Genomic DNA, 21,437 nt, shown 5'->3' with positions numbered 1-21,437 from the left:
AGGGATTTCCCCAGCGGGATCCAGTGCTTGGGCAGCAATAGTCAGGGAGCAAACCATGAAAAAAAGCCTTTTTTATTTTAAATTAATTTTAGACTGAAGGAAATGTTGCAAAAATAGTACAGTTTCCGTCACCATCTTATCCAACCAGACCACGACTGTCAGAACAGGAACCTAGTGTGGGCGGAGCGCCATCAGCCTGAAGGCCTTCTGTACATGGCACCGGTTTTGACACTGGTCAGTGGCCCTTTTATGTTCTAGCATTCAGTCTAGGACCCTTGGGAGGATCCCAGGGGACATGTGAATGTTACTTCCCCTCGGTCTCCTGCGGCCTAAAACAATCTCTGTCTCCTTGTCAGTTATTTGGTCCAGTGTCCCCCTCTGGCTTTGTCTTAGGTTTCCTCATGACTAAACTGCATTTTTGGCAGGAGCGTGGTTGTGTTTTTCTTAGTACATCATTTCCTCGGTTCGTGATATGGATAGCAGTATGTCTTATTACCAGAGATGCTGGCCTGGGTCACTTGGTTATGGTGGTTTCTGTCTGACGTCTCCACCATGAAGTGACTCTCTCTTTGTAGATAATAAATATCTTGGAGAAGATGCTTCGAGACTATGTAAACTTCTCACCCATTCATTTCAGCAGTCATCGGTAGATCTTGTCTCCAGCAAGGATTACAGTGGGGTTTGTCTAGTGGTGAGTTTCTATTTCTTGCTTTCCTTCTACTTTTATTAATTAGAATTCTACTGTACAGAAGAGCTGCCCTTTTCCTCCCATTCATTTATTTGATTGATTATTTATTTTATTAGCATGGGTTTGTGAATATATTTCATTCTTTGGGTTAAAATCCAGTACCATCCTTATTCACTTTATGGCTTGAATTGTTCCAGTTTTAGCAAAACTATAATTTGTGGAGTTGATTCCACTTGTTCTTTTCTTTTTTTCTTTGAAAAATTTTATTTATTTATTTGACAGACAGAGATCACAAATAGGCAGAGAGGCAGGCAGAGAGAGGGGAGGAAGCAGTCTCCCCGCTGAGCAGAGGGTCTGATGCTCGATCCCAGGACCCTGGGATCATGACTTGAGCCGAAGGCAGAGGCTTTAACCCACTGAGCCACCCAGGTGCCCCTTCTCTTGTTCTTTTCTTCTCTTTCAGATATTTGAAAAGAGATCAAAAAGGTCAATAGGTTCCTCACCCCTGTGGTTAAAGAGAACTATGCCTATTAATTGTTTTTAAAGGATTTTATTTATTTATTTACTTGAGAGAAGAGGGAGCAAGAGAAAGCACAAGCAGGGTGGTGGCAGAGGGAGAAGTGGACTCCCCGCTGAGCAGGGAGCCCGATGCGGGACTCCATCCCAGGACCTTGGGGTTATGACCTGAACCAAAGGCAGACGCTTAACAACTGAGTCACCCAGGTGCCCCAGTGCCTGTTCATTTAAAGATCTCTCTCCACTTTCTTCATTAACTCATTCCAATGTTGAAACTGGTGTTGCTCAGAAATATTCTTTTTGAAATGAATCATGCTCATTTGAAAATTTTTTTACCCTTGTGCCACTCCTAGTAGAGAGAAAAAAAATGCTGGGGAAGTAAATAATGGCATATTGACATTGAAATATGCCGGGATCAACGGGCTAGAAGCCAAGACCTGCCAGGCCCGCTTTCTCCATGGTTCACTCTATTTCTGTTTGAGGACCACATCCTTCCATTAACCTAACAGTCTCTAGCGAGTCTTAGAACCATCACGGCCTCTTGAGTGAGAACTCTTGAAAACTGACTCTCATGTTCCCTATTTTCAGGTTTCCTGACCCGGGAGGGCAAAGGCTGATGGCTAAGTGAGGTAGAAGCAAGGCTAGTCCTGCCTGATTTGTGCTAAACCCCAGTCAGGGAGTTGTGAGCAGTTGTCACTCATTTACCAGCGATTTTCAAACGTTGTAAAAATTGGTCAACCTAAACAGGGCAGAAGACTTACAGCACCAGTTCCTACTTTACAGAGAAAAAGAAATTGGGGATAACAAAGATTTGGAGAGGAACAAAACAGCAATCAAAATGATAATACGTAGGAGTGCCTGGCTGACTCAGTCAGTGGAATGAGCGGCTCTGTCTCGGGGATGTAAGTTTGAGCCCCACGGTGGGTGTACAGATTACTTAAAAAATAAAATATTAAAAAGGTAAAATGTAAGTGGTTATGTAAAAACAACAGGATCAACAAGCAAAACTGAACATTCCTTTGTACAAGGGCAGCAACTCTAAACGACTCTAATTCAAGGCTGAAGGAACTCAGCCTGATCCTGATGGTGCCCTGGTCACTGGGAGTCTTTCCTGGAAACAGGGAACCCTAGTTCTTGCACATAGAGGGCGTAGGAGGGGCTGTGCAACATTGCTGATGGCTGTCTGGTGTCCTAACTTAGAATACTATTCCTATATCCATCTGAAGTTCAGTACACTCCAGTTACCTGGTCATTTTAGAGCACAAATACTAGAGTTTCTAATGATTAGCAGCTCAGTTCATAGGTCATTAGTAAGTAGCACTTGATGGTAAGTAAAAACAGAAGTTAACAGCATTACCTTTGAAAATGGAGTTTTTTGCATGAGTTTGCAACCTCTCTGGGAGAACACTTTTGGTCTCTTGTTTAACAGTTAAATAAGATGGAGGGATGGTCAGAAGGGGAGAGAAGAGCAGCAGAAACACAGGAATAATTGTCTCTGCGAGGCTCCCTAGGCTTTTTTCCCCCCATAGATTTATTTATTTATTTGAGAGAGAGAGAGAGAGCTGAGCTGGCAGCCAGGGGTGGGGTTCGATCCCATGACCCTGGGATCTTGACCTGAGCTGAAAGCAAATGCTTAACTGACTGAGCCACCCAGGCACCCCCAGGCACCTTTGTGTATCCCATTCAGTCATCCACCCCAAGCCCCGCCCCCAGCCCCAGACTCTTACTGTCTGGCCTGAGCCCAGCTTTGCTCAGGGGTCTCTGGATCTCATCCCCTTCAGGAAACCTTCCCTGCTCACTGTGAATGATTTCCTAAGGATCAATACCAGCTACCATTCGAAGGCTTGCTACCCATGGACTGGGCCCTTCACATATGCTCGTTACCTGCCAAAACCTCACTCAACCCTGCAAGGTAAGGAGGAGGCACACCTTTTTATAGATTTTTCAAAAGCAAGTTGTGTTGTTGTTTTTATAACGTTAGGTTTTTTTTTTTTTTTTAAGATTTTATTTATTTATTTGACACAGAGAGAGACTGTGAGAGCAGGAACACAAGCAGGGGGAATGGGAGTGGGAAAGCAGGGGGAGGGGGAGAGGGAAAGCACACTTCCCACAGAGAACCTGAGGTGGCGCTGCATCCCAGGACCCTGGGATCGTGAGCTGAGCCAAAGGCGGATGCTTAACCCACTGAGCCACCCAGGCGCCTGAGAACAAGGTTTTTGAGCAACAAGGCCACAACACGGAAAGTGATGGAGCGGGGACTCCGCCCTGGACCATCTGGCCTCGGCACCCAGGGCGCATCCGGGCCCAGCATGCATCCCACGGGGCGTTCGGTGTTGGGCCGGTGCTCTGCCGCCCCACTCTGCTCCTGCCCTGACGCGGAGTGCGAAACGCCGGGGACTGGACGCTGCCGCCTCCTCTTCCCAGCCAGCTCTTCCGCTTAGGATGAGTTTAGGGCTTAAGCTTGGCACTTTCTTCTCTTTATTGGTTTAAAAAATCGTTAAAAAAAAAAAAATCGAAACTAGTACATTGTTTAACAATCCAAAAAATCGAAAACAGAAGTGAAAAATGTCCCGTACTTCATGTTTCATTTCCGGGCCCCAACCCTACTCTCCAGATAGAACTAGTATTAATTGTTTTGACTTTCCCATATGTATATAAATGCGCAAATGAGGGGCCAGGATGGCTCAGTCAGTGAAGCCTCTGACTTGGGCTCGAGTCATGATCTCAGGGTCATGGGATCCAGCCCCAGCTCCGCACTGGGCCACTGGTGGGGCTCCCTACTCAGCGGGGAGTCGGCTTCACCCTCTGCTCCTCCTCCCAGCTCCTGCTTTCTCACTTTCAAATAAATAAATAAAATCTTTAAAAAACCTGTGTGTGCGTGCGCGCGCGCGCGCGCGTGTGTGTGTGTGTTGAGGGCGTTTTTCTGACTTCTCAGATTTCTATAATCTACGTATTTTTATTCCTTTTTTTCTGACAAAAGTCTCCCTTTATTGAATTTTATGCCTATAATTTTGCCAGTAAAACAAAAAGTAAAAAATAAATAGTAGCGTACGACCTGCAAAAATGATAATTGATTTTTTTTCATTCCATTAGTGTATTTTTTTATTGAGTTATAGTTGATTCACAACATGACATTAATTTCAGGTGCCCGTATATATCTTTATTCCTTTTTTTTTTTTTTAAGATTTTATTTATTTGACAGACAGAGATCACAAGTAGGCAGAGAGGCAGGCAGAGAGAAAGGAGGAAGCAGGCTCCCTGCAGAGCAGAGAGCCCGATGCAGGGGCAGGATCGATCGGGACCCTGAGATCATGACCTGAGCTGAAGGCAGAGGCTTTAACCCACTGAGCCACCCAGGCGTCCCCATGTATCTTTATTCTTAATCATGGTCCACACCAAATCATAAACTGCAGAATGCTTAGAGAAATGCACATTCAGTTTACTGGGCACCTGACCAAAGGAACACCTATTCCTGATGGGAGTATAGGAGCGCTGGAGCCAGAGAAAGGGTGGAAGGCGGAATCCCTCTAAGGAGACCCCGAGGTGGCCAGAGGAAAGAGCTTGTGAGGTCTGGGGAAAACTGTCTGCTGCCCGGCCTCTCAAGCAACTGGCCTGACCTGCCAGGGTGCACTCGCACTCCCCGGCCTGTGAGTTGTCTGGTGCTCAGGAGAGGGAACGTGGAGGGGGGCAGGCAGGAGGCGGAATGTGGGCTGGGCCAAGTTTAGAATTACAAGTGCGGCAGAGGAGTTGGAACCACACTTTAAATAGCCAGCACCTTCCCCTTCCCCCTTAGATCATTCTTTCCCCCACCCCACTGGACCTCTGGCAGCAAGCACACTAAGGTTGGTGACATTTTCTTCTCTCTCTCTCTCTCTCTCGCTCTCTTTTTCTTCTGTTTCTGGGTCTCAGACTACAGGTTGGTAAGATCATAGTTCGTACAACCAAAGGATTTTTTGGTTCTCCTAGAAAACAGATCCTGCCATTCGGTGTGCCTGTGCAAAGACTAGATGCTATATTCTGGGCTTTCTGAAGGTTCAGTGGCCATGGACTTGAGGGCCCATGGGCTTTAGAGGACAAGAACCCTAGACTGAGAGGAAAGAAAGCCTTTCTTTTCTGTGAGATGAGACAATGAACACCTCTTTGGCAATACTGAAAGAAAATAAAAATCTGAGTGCTGTTATTCTACGAGGTGCTTTCCTTTATATATATCTAGTGCCTCACTTAGTCCTTCTTGCTTTCACAGATGAGTGAATGGAGACTCAGAGTAGTTAATTCACTTCCCCAGAGTCAGACAGCGAGTGGCACAGCGCAGAGCTAAGGTCTGTGCTGGGCTTGACGAGCTCATGACCTTCTAACTGCAGCACACTACCTCTGAGAGGCACCTTCATAAGGCCAGGGACCCAGGAGAGGCCTGCGGTTTCTTCTAGGGTCTGGGAGGATGAGGGAGGGAGGGAGATAGCATTCCACCATTGGAGGACTCCCATTGGATGGTAAAGAGAGGCTCAGGATGAGCATGAGGTGTTAGACAAGCTTCTTGAAAGGACTGAGGAACCTTCTCGGGACCAGCTGGTTGGGTTTCTCCTTCTTAGCTCAAGATCTCTGCAGCCTATTCCCTAATTTATCAAATGAGTGAAGGTGCCTACTGTTCCTTGACTTTCCTACTGTTCCTTGTTCCAGTCCCTGAGGTGGCCCCCCCTGGGGAGGCGGAGCCATAGGGGAGCCTGGGCAAGATGAGGCTATCCCTGAGAAAGTTCTGTTAGCATGAATTTTTCCTGACGTGTATGAAAAAGCCCATTTGCCTTCTTTTCCAGAAAAGGGACCATTGTATAAAATCAGGAGGGAGTTATCAGTAGATGCTACTGAGACATGCTGATCAACCTGGGTAGCCAATGTAATCGAGAGATTTAATGGAAAGAGCAGGGACAGAGTTGGTTCAAGTCCCGCCGATGCCATTATCTTGCTGTAGAGCTGCAGACATGTCACCTAACCTCTCTGAGCTGCAGCTCCCTTATTTACAAAGCAGAACTAATACTGCTTACATTTCAGGGTGGCTGTGGATTAAAGGAACCAAATATCTGTAAAGTGCTTAGTAGTAATTGCTCACTAAATGTGAACCATGTCCAGTCTTATCTTTAATCCTGGTAAGAGTCTAGAATAGGGTAGGGAAGCATTTGGACCAGTGTTTCTTTATTTTTTTTTAATTTTTAAATTTTTAAAAAAGATTTTATTTATTTATTTGACAGAGAGAGAGAGAGAGAGAGAGAGATCATGAGTAGGCAGAGAGGCAGGCGGAAAGCGAGGGAGAAACAGGCTCCCTGCTGAGCAGAGAGCCCGATGATGCAATGCAGGGCTCAATCCCAGGACCCTGAGATCGTGACCTGAGCCGAAGGCAGAGGCTTAACCCACTGAGCCACCCAGGCGCCCCACAGTGTTTCTTTACTAATTTCATGTTTTCTTCTCTACTGTAACAGATTCCTATGTGTAACACACACACACACACACACACACACACACACACACACACACGAGCCCATAGTTCATCTTTCTTTTATGTTGACTTCCGAGAGACAAGGAAGGATAGCTGAAAAAATCAGCCCATCTTCTGCAGAATTCCAGGACCCCCTCAGCCTCTCTCATTCCTTGGGAAGGATTTTTTAAGAACTTGCTTTTATTTAAATAGTACAAAATAAATCATGTTCTTTGATGAAAATGTAAGAAATGGAAATAAGGAAAACATTCCTATATTCCAACCATGGAGAGAGAACCATTTTGGTGGCTATCCTAAGCTTCCAATGCATACGCTTTATGAAATATTTCCAAGCATAATGGTATCATGTATGCTCTTTGATAACTTTTCGCTTCACATATTGTGAGCACTTTCGTTTCATTACCTTTTCTTCTGCAATACAATTTTTGATGATAGTAAAAGGCTCCAGGGTCTGTATGTGCCATAATTTATTAACCTATCTATCGCTTTGGGACCTTACGTACTTTCTAATTTTTTGCTGTTGTAAATAATGAACATCTTCAATGCCAAATCTTTACCCACAGTCACAGTTACTTTGCTAGACTAAATTCCTGCAAGGGAAATTGGTGGCCTTGAGGATCCTTTCAACTGTCCCCAGCATACAGAATATAGACACTGAAGGTCATGGTAACACATTCAAAGCGAGCCATAGGCTGGCAGAGAGGAACTTAGACAACCCAGGGGCCATGTGGATTCTTCCATATCCACAAGCCCCCACCCAAGAGGATCTTCCCTGTGTAACACATGCCTGTACCTCAGTCTCCATGCTTTCTTTCTGAACAGGAAAGAAAGATACATTCTCTGCAGCTATTACTCAGCCGTTACCAGTGAGAGATGCTAAGGAGAACATGGGTCTACAGGCAAGGGGGTAGGAATCTACTTTCTTCCAGTGCACTCATTCCCTTGGGAATCTGCCGGTGAAGGAAGGGGAAGCCTTTCTTCCCAGGATTCCCAGCAGTTAATAGAGCACTTTGCTTCTTTTCCAGGTGGGATGGATAGCAGGGTCTCGAACACAACCAGTAATGGAGAGACAAAGCCAGCATACCCAGTCATGGAAAAGGCGAAGGAAGATGGCACCCTGGAAAGGGGACACTGGAACAACAAGATGGAGTTTGTGCTGTCAGTGGCTGGGGAGATCATTGGTCTCGGCAATGTCTGGAGGTTTCCCTATCTCTGCTACAAAAATGGGGGAGGTGAGAGCCACTGTGCCACCCCACGCACCCCTGGAAGGAGGATGTCTCCATCTCCCACACGTACTGCCCCTCTGGGGAGTCCCATGGGTGCACAGAAATGCTGGAGTTGGAAAGACCCTTATGGGTCAGGAAGGACACTGCAGACCTAGGAGATTGAGACCTAGACACATTATGTGACTTTCCCCAGGGCTTTTCTATGTTGCTGTGGCACCCTAGGAGTACGAACATAGGTTTGGAACCAGACAGATCAGAGTTTGGACCCTGGCTCTGCTACTTAATCTCTGTGTCATCTTGGGCGAGTCATTTAAGCCTCTCAGAGCCTCAGTGGCTCTCCCTGTAAATTAAGATAGCAGTACCTGCCTTGCAAGCTGCCGTAAGGATCAGTGGTCACGTAGGTCAGGAGCTTAATAAATGGCAGCGATGTTGGAGATGTTGCTACTGAACTGTCCTGTGGTCCTGAAACTCCTTAGTCCGTGTCTCCCTGTATTCCTCTGGCCTGATGCCATTCCTGAAGGCAGTCATTACCCAAGCCCTCCCAGTGTCATAACCTTTGATACCAGCGGCTCTCCCTTCAAAATTCCCCACTGAACTTTGCGGGCAGGTGGCATTAACTCCAGGTTCTTTTTGGCTTCCTGCTCCCCCCACCCCATTCCAGCCCACTGGGGGCAGCTCCACTCCTGCCCGGCAGCAGTGGTCATTCTCTGACCAGTACCTCACATTCAGGCAATCCCAGCCCTCTGTGGGAGAGCTCAGAGGGGTTTCTCAGGTCCTGAAGCATTCTGGGTGAGCAGTAGGTTAGGAAGATCTCCTTGTTGGTGGGTAAAGCGTACAGGTGTTGGGGCTCCCCAGATCCAGTTTGGACGTCTGGGCTGGAGGAAGGGGCAATGGGGAGGTAGGTCACGTGGGGAAACGCTGAGGGCCGTGGTTATTCTGTGGGCCACAGGATTGGCGGGTGCCCCAGCGTAACACCTGTCCTTTTCCTGGGGAGTCGGATCCTCTCAAATGCATGGAGCTCCGCCTCCCAGTGGTTTTGGACAGGGGAGGTGGGAGGGCTGGCTTGGCGCTCTGAAGTCTTGGAGTGCTGTTCTCAGGATCGTGGCAATTGGTGGCCTGGCCTTGGTGTTGGAAGTTAACTTGTATGTTTCCAGAGGGGAGGGATGGGCTGATATGTCCTTTCTCCCCCCGGGGATTTCTGGCCAGCAGCCTGAAATCACAGGACTTTGTTCTGGGCGGTGTGTGAGGGAAGAAAAGAGGTCTTCCCACTTCCACGCCAGCCTTGGACACTCCACATGCCTCCCTTCAGTGAGCTGGGTGGAGGGACGAGGCTGGTCCAGGGCGGAGGAGGAGTCTGGAGGTTAAGCTGGGCTTTGGGGCTCTGTATCTGGAGCCTAGTAACCAGCTTAGCTCCTCACATGGCAGGAAGATTAGGAGGTGAGCAGCTTTCCCCAAGCCTCTCTGGAATTGGGTAAAGGTTGGCCTGGGAATTAGCGGGAGTGGCACGAAGAGACGGGAGGGAGTGATTTCCAGTGATTTCTGCTGCAAAACCACTGGGCTGAGGAAACGGAAGCAAAGGGAGCTGTGACCAGGAGCAGTGTGTGTGTGTGCATGTGTGTGTGTGTGTGTGTGTGGTGAGGGGGGGCAGAGTGTGGGCTCACCCCATTGAGGGGAGCTTGTCTGGCCGTGTTTGGATCTGAGCTCTGCCTCAGGGCTTTGTGGTAAGTGCGTGCCGGCCCCGGAGAGTGTGATGCTGGCTTGGGTGGAAATGCAGGCCCAGGAAGAGTAGGGGGTCCCTTGGTTCTTGCCATGGGCTTGTGAGGGAAGGGGGTGGGTGTGACGGCTTGTTGGCGGCTTCCTCCCTGGATAGCCTTCCAGCGGTGCTGATTCTGACTGGGAGTGGAGACACCTTTTCTGTGTCCTGGATCCAGTCAAACTGTTTAATCCCTAACACTGCCACCCATAGTCTCTTCCCTTGATCAAGCGTAGCGCCTTAGGACTCGTCTTTTCCTTGATGGACGACAGCAGCTGGAGGGAAGTGTTCTGAGGGTCTTTGGAGCTAGAGGCTGATGCTCAGGTTTGCTCTGAAGGGCATGAGTCATCCAGGGCCACCGGGTAAATTAATGGAAAGCCTCCTTTGCCAAGGTAAGGAGGACTCACCTAGGATGTGTGGGGTCTTTAGACGGACAGGCCTGGTTTGTGGTGCTCCTTGTGGTTTAACCTTTCTGTCATCATTCAGCTCCCCTCGCCTTCCTGGGAAAGCAAGTTCCTCCAGGGAATGGACTCCAACACTTGCTCTTCTCACCCCCTTGTCTGGCAAGGAACAGACTGATGCCTCTTTCTGACAGGACCCTTTGTTACCCGTGTGGGGCAGGAAGGTGAGGAGAGTGGAGACTACTTACATGGATTCCACCCTTCTTCCTCCTGGTGTAGTGATTTTACTTAAACCCATGATTCTCCAACTAGGGATCCCTGGGGACTCCTAGGGGATGAGAGGAATGTTTTGAGCAAGTTCTGGAGAAAGATGCTGGGGGCACACTGGGGTGAACTGTGCTCAGGTAATGGACCCTATCAGACTGCTTCCGGGCCCTTTCTTCAACTTCCCAGACTTAAACAGCCCCTTTGGGACTTGGGGCAGAGCGAGAAGATAAGTTAGGCGGGCACTTTTTATCCATATTTGTTCAGTGATGAGGTCAGGAATGAAAAAGTTCCCCAAACATATTTTTGTTCTAAACTTACATATTTTTTGTTCTAAACCGACGATGTCTTCTCTGATTCCTTCCAGCTTTAACATCTGGTAGATCCCAATTTGAAGTGACTTCCCGAGCAGAGAAAGGGCTGAGGCAAGAATATGATAGAAAAGCAGGTGAAATTAAAAAAAAAAAAAAAGAAAGAAAAAAGAAAAAGAAAAAGCAGGAGAACAGTGAAACACTATAGTCAAAAACCAGAGAAGCTGAGAAAGTAATAGAAAGAAGCCCATCTCAAATCAAAAGCAGCTAGTAGGCTCTTCAGGGAGATGGATGGGAGCCTTGCCTGCCTCAGCCGTCTACTTGGTGAGCACCTTCTCTGCTGTCCAAAACCTGGGGCCTGCCCACCCCTAATGGCTTTCTAGAATCTCCAGTCTCAGCCAGCCATCCCAGCGCACAGCCCACACAAGCCCTGACCCCGACCATGTCATTTAAAGCAATTACTGGCTACATTCCATTTGCCCAGCATTCTTCTAAATTGTTGGCATCCGTGTATAAACAGAACAGAACAATTCCCTGTCCTTGTGGGGCTTACATTCTAGAGGAGGGAAACAGACAAGAAACATACTAAATAGGAAAATTATACAGTATATCAGAAGTTAAGGAGTGCTATGGAAAAAGACCAAGGAGAGCTGGGTAAGGGGATCAGAAGTGTGTGGGAGGGGTGGAGGGGAGGGGGCACTGAGAACATGTGAACCAAAGTTTGCCAGGAGTGAGAGAGTTGTCTGTGTGGCTCTTGAGGGTAAAAGTGCTCCGAGCAGAAGACACACAAGATTTAAGAGTCGTAAAGCAAGAGGCTGACTGGCTGGTTTGAGGAGTTGTGAGGAGGGGAGTAGATAGAGGCTGGGGTCAGGGAGTGGCAGATCGGGGAGGTCCTTGTCAGTTACTTTGAGACTTTGGCTGTGGCTCTAGTGACGTGGGGATTCAGAGCAGGGTTTTGAGCAGGAGTGACATGATCTACATTTTATTATTTTTAAAAAGATTTTATTTATTTGAGAGAGAGAGAGAGAGAGAGCGCACCGGGAATAGCAGAGAGCACAAGTGGGGAGGGGCAGGGAGAAAAGGGAGAAGAAGATTCCCCACAGAGCAGGGAGCCTGCCATGGGGCTCGATCCCAGCACCCTGGGATCACGTCCTGAGCCGAAGGCAGACACTTAACCTACTGAGCCAACCAGGTACCCCATTTCTTACAGTTCTTACATTTTGAAAGAATCTCTTTAGCTGCTGTTGGGAATGGAGTGTATAGGTGTCAGGGAAGAAGCAGACCAGTCACAAGGCTGAAAATGTTAGAGTCATCCTTGATTCCTCCCATCCCCCCCAACCCTCAAATCTACCTAACTACCCAGATTCTGGGTGCTTCTGAACATGAACCTTCAACTGGGTTCTCTACACCCTGGCTGCTGACAGACTGAGTTCCTCAACACCCAGAATGCTTGGGACTGGTGACCCCCCCCACCCATGATGTAGGCAGAATCAGATACTTCTTGTCACCCCCACTGATGCTTTCTGGTCTCAGCAGTCCCAAGGGGTACGGCCTGAGCACTGGGGAGGAAGGATGAGCCCTCCACTGTGATGGAGCAGGTATTCAGAGGGAAAAAAGGAGTTGCATTTTGGGAACACTGACTGGAGCTATCTCTTAGCCATCCAAGGGGAGCTGTCCACTAGGCAGTAAAACACGGAAGTCTGTGGTCTGTGAGGGAGATGCAGATGGGAGATATAAATTGGTGGGTGATTAGCCCTTTCATGGCGAGAAGAGAGAACAAGGAATGGGGGAAGGGGAGGAAAGAGCAGGGGGCAGATAAGGAGACAGCAGTGCAGAAGGATGACCACCAGGACAGTGAAGTGTTTTGGGAGGCAAGGAAAGTGATGAGGTCAGAGGGGCCGGGAAGGACAATGACATCAGATGTTGCAGAAAGGTCAAGAAGGTTACGGAGGAGACTGGAGTGTTGGCTTTGGTGGCATGGGGGCTGTTTGTTGGTGATCTTGTAGGAACGGTCGCTCTGGGAAGCCGGGGCAGTGACTGCTTCTGCTTGCAGTGGGTTTGAGGTAATGGGGGCAGAAGAGAATTAGAAATAAGAAGTATGGGTTATTTGGGCAAAACTTGGGAGTGGACAGAGTACATGTCTGCTGTGTGTTCTCCCTCCTGGTTAGGAGGGAGCCAGTGTGAGTGCTAAAGAGAAATGACAATGTGCCCTGTGCAGCCAGCGGTGCCGGTGCTGGGGCTGGGTCTCTTGCCTGGGAAGACCGGTGAACATTTGATCTAGCTCTCCTGCTCTCCATCCTCAGCCCCCTGGAGGGAAATGCAAACATGACTTCCCACCGAGGCTTGTCCCCTAAAGCTCTAACCATGGGGATGAGAAGTCTCCAGAGAACCCAAAAGGCGTGATGTTGGGGGGAAGGTGGTAGGACAGGGTTTTGGTAAGAGGATTCGACTCTGCCAGGAGGGAATGTAAATTACTTGCCCACCAGTCTCAGCCCAGTCAAAAACATCATCTGCCAACCATTTTATGCTTAATTTATTTTTTAGAAAAAATTGATTTTTGTATTTATTTTTACAATTTTATTTTTAAGTTGTCTCTGCACCCAATGTGGGGCTTGAACTTATGACCCCGAACAAGATCAAGAGAGCCATATGCTCCTCCGACTGAGCCAGCCAGGTACCCCTATACTTAATTTCTAAGTCAAGTTACTGAAAACCAGGAGCAGAGGTCAATCGTGCAAGGAATCATTGGTTTTTGCTAGTCATAGAACACCAGCTGGAGGTCACCTTGTGTGAAGACAGATGCTTCCTTGATCCTTATCCCCCTCCAAGCCCTCCTCCCTTCTGATCTTCAGTCCCCAGACACCCAAACTCTTCATGGAGCTTCAGCTGAGCTCTCTCTAGCTCCCTGGACCCTGGCTACTGGCTGACCAAGTTCCTCCACCCCTGGAATGCCTGGACATCCCACATGCTGCTACAACAGAATGTCCCACAGCTGGATTTCTAGGAATAGGGATCTTAGAGCAGCAGGCTATGGAGGGAGGGCAGCCCTAGACCACAGGGACAGAGGCCATAGGGACACCAGGGCGAGGAGGATTAAATAGTACCTGGCCTCTGGGAGGACTGATCTCCTTGATGTTGCTTGTTAGTATAAAGAACAAAGGGAAATGAGGAGTGCTTTTTTTCTCCATATAAAAATAACGATTGTGATTTTACTAGTGTGTGATGATTTGTTAACCACTGTCAGTTAATGACTCGGCTCCCAGCAGTGGTCAGAATAGTGTTGCTTCTGGCATGTAACAGGTCATGGATGCTCACCACTGGGTAGAATCTTATCAGTTTAGGCTTTTTAAATATTTGCTGGAATATTACAGAAGACACCACAGAATGGGTTCCTTTGTAGAAGAGTGGCCTGCAGAATGATTCCCTTCTAGGTTGGACATGGGGCCTCCCCCATCTCACAGGGAAGCATGCCAGGACCCTTCAGAATTTGGGGAAGGAGACTAATCTGCCGGGATGGGGGAGCAGATCACTGAGGTCTAGGATCTCTAGGACTAGCTCCATCTTCTAATCATGGTGACCGGGGCTTGGGTAGGGAAAGAGGCTGGGCCTCCATAGGACCCCCAAGTCTGCACCCGGGCCCTCTGGGGCCCATTACTCCCCTGGCCCCTTCCCCTTGTAGGACCAGTGGCTCAGCTTGTCAAGTGTGGAACTTGCCCCTTGTGGCCAGCTGCCCACATGCTCCAAGAGGCAGAGGACTAGGGGAACAGAGCTGACCATGGAACCCTCTGTGGTTAAACATTGGCTCAGATTATTGGGAAAGATCAGGTAGCATAAAGGTGGGGAGGAGGGGCTTGAATTGGTCTGAAAATTCTCTTTCTCTCTATCTTTCTATCTCTCTCTGCTCTCTTTCTTTTTCTGCCATGTTTTCAACTCTAAGCTGTAACTGTTCAAATTGGCTACTGAGTTCTCTCTTCTGGAATTTTCTTTTCCTGCTCAGTAAGTTTTGGATTGATTTATGGACTTATTACACCATGGAGTTTATGATCTTTATTTCTTTGCCCTGTGGGAATCAGGTGCTTTCCTCAGTGGGACTTATAGACATGTAGACTACAAACCAGAGATTTGGAAGGTGAGGGACTGCAGAATGCTAGTCCCCATTAACTTTCATTTTCAAACAGTTTTATTAAGATATAACTGATTTACAACAAAATGTGCCTATTTAAAGTGTACAGTTTGATAACTTTTGACATGTATACACCTATGAAACCGTTGCCACAATCAAGATAATGAACTTGTATTGTATTCATGACTCCCTCAAGTTCCCTCCTGTCCCTTTCTCCCACCTCTCTTACCTTTGCTGCCCTGTCTGAGTATAACCACAAATGTGGTTTGGTTTTTTTAAATGTCTTTCCAGTTTTATTGAGATATTACTGACACGACATATATTAAGTTTAAGGTGTACAATGTGATGATTCAATCCATGTTATCTACTGTGAAATGATTACCACAATTAGGTTATTTGACACTTCCATTTCCTCCCGTAATTATCTTTCCTTGGTGATAACACTCAAAATGTAGTCTCTTAACAGCTTTCAAGTATATGATATGGTGTTGTTCACTATAGGCACACTGCTGTGTACATTAGATTGCCAGAGCTTATTCATTTTATAGGTGCAAGTTTATCTCCTCATTTCCCCCATCCCTGAACCTCTGGCAATCACCGTTCTACCTTTTAATTCCACAGATTGGGCCTTTTTATTTTTATTTTTCTAAAGTTTGTTTGTTTTAGTAATCTCCTCACCCAACGTGGGGCTTGAACTCACAACTCTGAGATTACAGTCATGAGCTTTTCCAACTGAGTCAGCTAGGTGTCCCCAAATTTGACCTTTTCAGGTCCGCATATAACTGAGAACATACAGGTTTTGCTGGAGGCCTGAGCTCATGGTGGCTGAGGCCTCTGGTGCTCTGGTCTGTGGTTACTGGTTTGGGACTGGGACATGAGCAAAGGGACCCTGGATGATGACAAAGCTGGGATGTGAAGTCCAGAAGGGACCTGACATCACTTCTCTACTCCTCGCTTTGCTAATGAGAAACATAAAGGAGAAAGGACACTTGCTTAGGTTCCCCAGGAAGTTGGAGGCCAAAGGCAGAGGAGAGCCAAATTCTCCTGCCATCCTGGCCAGCAGGTGGGGAATGCTGCAGCCCTTGAGCATACAGTTTCTTATTCTCTCCCTGAAACAATATCCTCGAGGTCCATCTACCTTATCTCAGCAGGCAGGATTTCCTTCTTTTCATGTCTTGATACTTAAAGTGCATTTCTTTTAAGAAACATATAGCAGAGTCTTGCTAGTTTTTGTTTTGAAGCCCCTCTGACAATCTCTGTCTTTTATTTGGGATGTTTAGACTATTTACATTTAAAGTAATTATCAGTTAAGTTTACCGCATTAAGTTTAAATAAATTATCTATTTGTTTTCTTTTTTTTAAGATGTTATTTATTTATTTGAGAGAGAGAGAAAGTGAGGTCACAAGTAGGCAGAGAGGCAGGCAGAGAGAGAGGGGGAAGCAGGCTCCCCACTGAGCAGAGAGCCCGATTCGGGCCTTAATCCCAGGACCCTGAGATCATGACCTGAGCCAAAGGCAGAGACCCAACCCACTGAACTACCCAGGCACCCTACTATTTGTTTTCTATTTGTCCTATCAGTTCTTTGTTCCCCTTTTCCTACCTTTCTGCTTGCTTTTGAATTAATTGGTTATTTTTTATTATTTCATTGTTGGCTTTCTTCTTTTGATGGCTTATTAGCCACAAGTCTTTGTTATGTTAGTTGAATGATGGTTTTATTTTATTTTTTGAAAAGACTTTATTTATTTGAGAGAGAGAGAAAGAGCACAAATGGGGGAGGGGCAGATGCAGAGGGAGAACTAGGCTCCCTGCTCAGCATGTGGGACTCGATCCTAGGACCCTGAGACTGTGACTTGAGCCTAAGGCAGACACTTAACTAACTAAGTCACTGAGAAGCCCCTGAAGGATTGTTTTAGATTTTGTGGCATGAATCTTTTTTTTTTTTTTAGATTTTTATTTATTTATTTAACAGAGAGATCACTAGTAGGCAGAGAGGTAGGCAGAGGGAGGAGGAAGCGGGCTCCCCGCCGAGCAGAGAGCCCGATGCAGTGTTTGATCCCAGGACCCTGAGATCATGACCTGAGCCGAAGACAGAGGTTTTAACCCACTGAGCCACCCATGCACCCTTTTTTTTTTTTTTAAGATTTTATTTATTTTGTGGTGTGCATCTTTAATTTATCACCATTCACCTTCATGTGATATTCTATTGCTTTACATGCAAGAACCTTACAATAATATATTTCCATCTCTCTCCTCTTGACATCTGTGCTCTTTGCTACACATTTTACTTTTTCATATGTTATAAACTCCACCTCATATTGTGTAACTAGTCGGTCATCTTTCAAAGAGATTTGGGTGATAAGAGAAAATTCTTAGATGTTTATCTATGTATGCAGTTACCGTTTCTAACATTCTTTGTTCCTTTGTGTAGCATCATATTCCCCTCTGCCTGAAGGTCTTTCTTTAACCTTTATTATCGTGCAGGTCTTCTAGGGATGGATTCTTTCAGGTTTTGCTTGTCTTAAGAAGCATTACTTCACTTTAGTTTTTTAACAGTATTTTTATTGGGAGTCTAGCTAAAAGTTTCTTCTTTCCTTCAGTACTGGAACTAATGTGCCCTCTTATTGCTATCTTCTCGTTTGCATTGTTTTCAGTGAGAAATTTGAGGTCATCTTACCTTTGTTTCTCTGTACATGTGTCTTTTTTTCTCTGATTAATTTTATTTTTTTTAAAGATTTTATTTATTTATTTGACAGAGATCAAAGTATTCAGAGAGGCAGGCAGGAAGATAATCAGGCTACCTGCTGAGCAGAGAGCCCAATGTGGGGCTCAATCCCATGACCCTGGGATCATAGCTTGAGCTGAAGACAGAGGCTTTAACCCACTGAGACACCCAGGCACCCCATAATTTTATTTTTATTTTTTAAGATTTTATTTATTTATTTGTCAGAGAGAGAGGGAGAGAGAGAACACAATTAGAGGAAGCAGCAGGCAGAAGGAGATGCAGGCTCCCCACTGAGCAAGGAGCCCAATGTGGGACTTAATCCCACGACCCTGGGATCATGACCTAAGCTGAAGGCAGATGCTTAACTGACTGAGTCACCCAGTTGTCCCTCTCTAGTTGCTGTTAAGATTTCCTCTAAAAAACTCTTAGTCACTGGTTTAAATAACTTGATTATGATGTGCCTTCTTATAGTGTTTTTTATGTTTCTTATCTTGAGGCTCATATAGCTTCTTGGATATGTGGATTTATAGTTTTCATCAAATTTGGAAAAATTTCACCCATTATTTCTTCAAATGTTTTTCTGACCCTCCCTCCCCATCTTTTATCTCTTCAGGGACTCCAGATGCTAGTATGTCAGACTTTTTGAAATTGTTCCATGGCTCACTGACACTTTTTTTTTAACCTCTTTTTTGTTTTATTTTGGATAGTTTCTACTCTGTGGTTCAAGTTCACTAATCTTTTCTTCTGCTGTTAATCTGCCACTAATCCCATCCAATTTATTTTTCATCTCACACATTGTGGTTTTCACCTCTATTTTTTTTTTTTTTTAAGTAGGCTCCTTGCCCAATGTGGGGCTTCAGCTCCCAACCCCAAGACTGAGAGTCGCATGTTCTACGGGGTGAACAAGCCAGGTGCACCAGGGGTTTTCATCTTCAGACATTTGACTTGGGTGTTTTCAGTATCTTTCACATCTCTATCTAACATTTTGACTATATGGAACACAATTATAATAAGCATGTTAGCGTCCATATCTGCTTATTCTAACATCGGTTTAAGTATGGGTTGGGTTCCATCAACTGATTTACCTGCTCGTTATAAGTGATATTTTTCTGCTTGTTTTACTGGTAATTTTTACAAAAGTTTTTATTTATTTATTTGTGAGAATGAGAGTGAGTGAGTGCGGGGAGGATCAGAGGGAGAGGGACAAGCAGACTCTGTGCTGAGTGTGGAGCCCAACATGGGGCTCAATCCCATGACCCTGAGATTATGACCTGAGCCAAAATCAAGTTAGATGTTCAACCAGTTGAGCCACCCAGGCTTCCCTTTCCTGATAATTTTTGATTGGACACCAAACCTGGTGATTTTTGCTTTATTGGTTGCTGGGTATTTTTATATTTCTATATATATTCTTTTTAAAAAAGATTTTATTTATTTATTTGACAGAGGGAGACACAGTGAGAGAGAGGACACAAACAGGGGGAGGGAGAGAGGGAGAAGCAGGCTTCCCGCTGAGCAGGGAGCCCCATGCGGGGTTTGATCCCAGGACCCTGGGATCATGACTTGAGTGGGAGGCGGACGCTTAATGACTGAGACACCCAGACACCCCCTACAAATATTCTTGAGTTTTGTTTGGAGCTAGCGAAGTTATTTGATACTTTCGGGGGTTGCTTCCGAGATTTGTTATACAGAACCAGAGTTGTGCTCAATCTAGGGCTAATTATTCTCCATTTCAGTGGAAATGCCTTCTCTTTCCAATGCCTTGTGAATTCTGGGACTCTCCAGTCTGGCTGGTGGGAGTCAGCCCTTCTCCCAGCCCTCTGTGAGCGCCATTACTCTCCATCTTTTGAAATGGTTCTTTCCCTTACCTTGGGTAGTTTCCTCAGACATATGTACTTATTTTTTATTGGACCAGCCCTTAGTTGAAAGCTAGAAGTGGACACCCTGCAGATATTTGGATCTCCCTCTCTCTGCAGTTCTTTTTTCTCTGGTACTCTGTGAACTCCTCTGTCTACCTTGGCAACACACAGAGGTTTACAGTGGAGAAAATGCTAGCATCTCCAGCATCAGCACTCTTGTCTCAGCAGAAAGCCAAGCAGAAAGGATTGTGAAAACTGAAGCAGAAAGGATTACTCAAGGGAAATCTGATTTCAATCTGCTCAAAGTCTCTATCTAGCATTCAAAACAGTAATTTCCTTGAAAAGAATTATAGTCTGTGGGCTATGTTAATGTTCTGGGATGTCCATTATTCAGTGAGCTCCTAGCTATTGGCACAGTTATGGATAATTGAAGTCCTAATTGATGTTTGATGGAGAGCAGATCATGGTAGGTATAGATTGAAACTTTCAGAGTGTAAGAAAGGGCTGGTCAGGTAACTTGGTGACTCTTGATCTCTGCTATGGTTCCAGATATCTGGAGGAATGTCCCCCACAGTTTTGCACATCCCGTGCCCCTGGGGATTCTAACTGGCAGTGCGGGGTGGTAATGGGAGGAGATGAATGTGGATCACAAGGAGGCTAGTGCTGGGTAATGGAAAACCTGTTTCCGACCCACAGGTGCCTTTTTCATCCCCTACCTCATCTTCCTCTTTACCTGTGGCATTCCTGTCTTCCTCTTGGAGACAGCGCTGGGCCAGTACACTAGCCAGGGAGGCATCACAGCCTGGAGGAAGATTTGCCCCATCTTTGAGGGTGAGTAGCCTTGTGCCTGATTCCAGGATATCTGCATACATGGTTACAAACTTTATTTGGGATGACTGAATGCTTTGGTAGCAGTGCTGGTTGACCTAATACTCTGTGTCTTTATGTTAAACCCTCCACTTGTAGGCCCAGTGCTGCACTGATATATCAGAGAATGGAGAAGATGGGGCTGAGGATGGAGAAAAAGATTTCAGATTAAATAAGTAGAGTGCAAAGCTATTTTAGCTATATATTTTACAAATGTACAACAAATGATTTTGTATTTTTTCAAAATGTTTAATTAATTGCAAGAAATTTAAAAAGAATTTTATTTTATTTATATTTATTTATTTAAAAGATTTTATTTATTTATTTGACAGAGAGAGACACAGTGAGATAGGGAACACAAGCAGGGGGAGTGGGAGAGGGAGAAGCAGGCTCCCGCCAAGCAGGGAGCTTGATGCAGGGCTCGATCTGAGGACCCTGGGATCATGACCTGAGCTGAAGGCAGACGCTTAATGACTGAGCCACCCAGGAGAACCAAAAAGACAATTTTAAGTGACAAAAAAATACCAGTAACAATTCTACTGTTTTGACAAAATAGCTATTTAAACATTAGTGTGTTTTATTTCAAAATTTCTCTCTATATAGGATTTTCTTTAAGTTTCTATTTTGAAATAATTATATATCAGAGAAAATTGTCTGAGAGGTCACATGTACCCTTCACCCAGTTTTCCCCAATGGTAATGTCTTACTTAACTATAAAAAAAATCACAACCTGGAAATTGATATTTGGCACTACCCACAGACCTTATTCAAATTACCCCAGTTTTCTATGCATTCATTAGTGTGTGTGTATGTGTGTGTATAATTGTTATTTTTATCACATGTAGATTTATTTAACCATCACCACAATCAATATACAGACTGTCCCATTATGACATGCTACTGTCATGCTATGTCTGCTCCTTCTTGCCCCATCCCTAGTCCCTGGAAACCACTGATTTGTTCTCTATCTCTATAATTCTGTCATTTTGAGAATGTTATATAAATGGAATTGTGCAGTCTTTACCTTTTGAGATTAGCTTTTTTTAGTCAGTACAGTCCCCTTGAGATCCACCCAGGTTCTTGTATAAAGAGTTCATTCTTCTTTATTGCTGAGTAGTATTCCACGATATGGACATACCACAGTTCATTTAACCATCACCCACCTTAAAACCTTTGTGTTGTTTCCAGTTTTAGGGATTCATTTCATTAATTCTTTCTCTC

At 45.7% G+C, this 21,437-nt stretch overlaps 1 protein-coding gene across 3 annotated transcripts in view; it reads left to right on the top strand.

The window, feature by feature from the left end:
* The first annotated feature begins 501 nt into the window (after positions 1-501).
* The window catches only part of SLC6A13 (solute carrier family 6 member 13), a 41,605-nt gene continuing 20,669 nt past the window's right edge, over positions 502-21,437 (top strand). Inside the window, exons 1-5 of one of the 3 annotated variants that reach the window (XM_032349167.1) lie at positions 502-691; positions 1,913-2,106; positions 2,986-3,116; positions 7,718-7,924; positions 20,046-20,180. In XM_032349167.1, coding sequence (XP_032205058.1) covers positions 2,084-2,106; positions 2,986-3,116; positions 7,718-7,924; positions 20,046-20,180 — 496 coding nt within the window. In that variant the 5' untranslated portion in view covers positions 502-691; positions 1,913-2,083. Of the gene's footprint in view, positions 692-1,912; positions 2,107-2,985; positions 3,117-4,945; positions 5,047-7,717; positions 7,925-20,045; positions 20,181-21,437 lie in introns of those variants that run through there. The other 2 variants (XM_032349169.1, XM_032349170.1) reach the window with 2 other exon arrangements.

The sequence above is a fragment of the Mustela erminea genome, chromosome 6, assembly GCF_009829155.1.
Source record: "Mustela erminea isolate mMusErm1 chromosome 6, mMusErm1.Pri, whole genome shotgun sequence".
Classification (NCBI taxonomy): Eukaryota; Metazoa; Chordata; class Mammalia; order Carnivora; family Mustelidae; genus Mustela; species Mustela erminea.
Note: the sequence above shows the minus strand (reverse complement) of the source record. Positions and strands in the feature narration are given on the sequence as shown.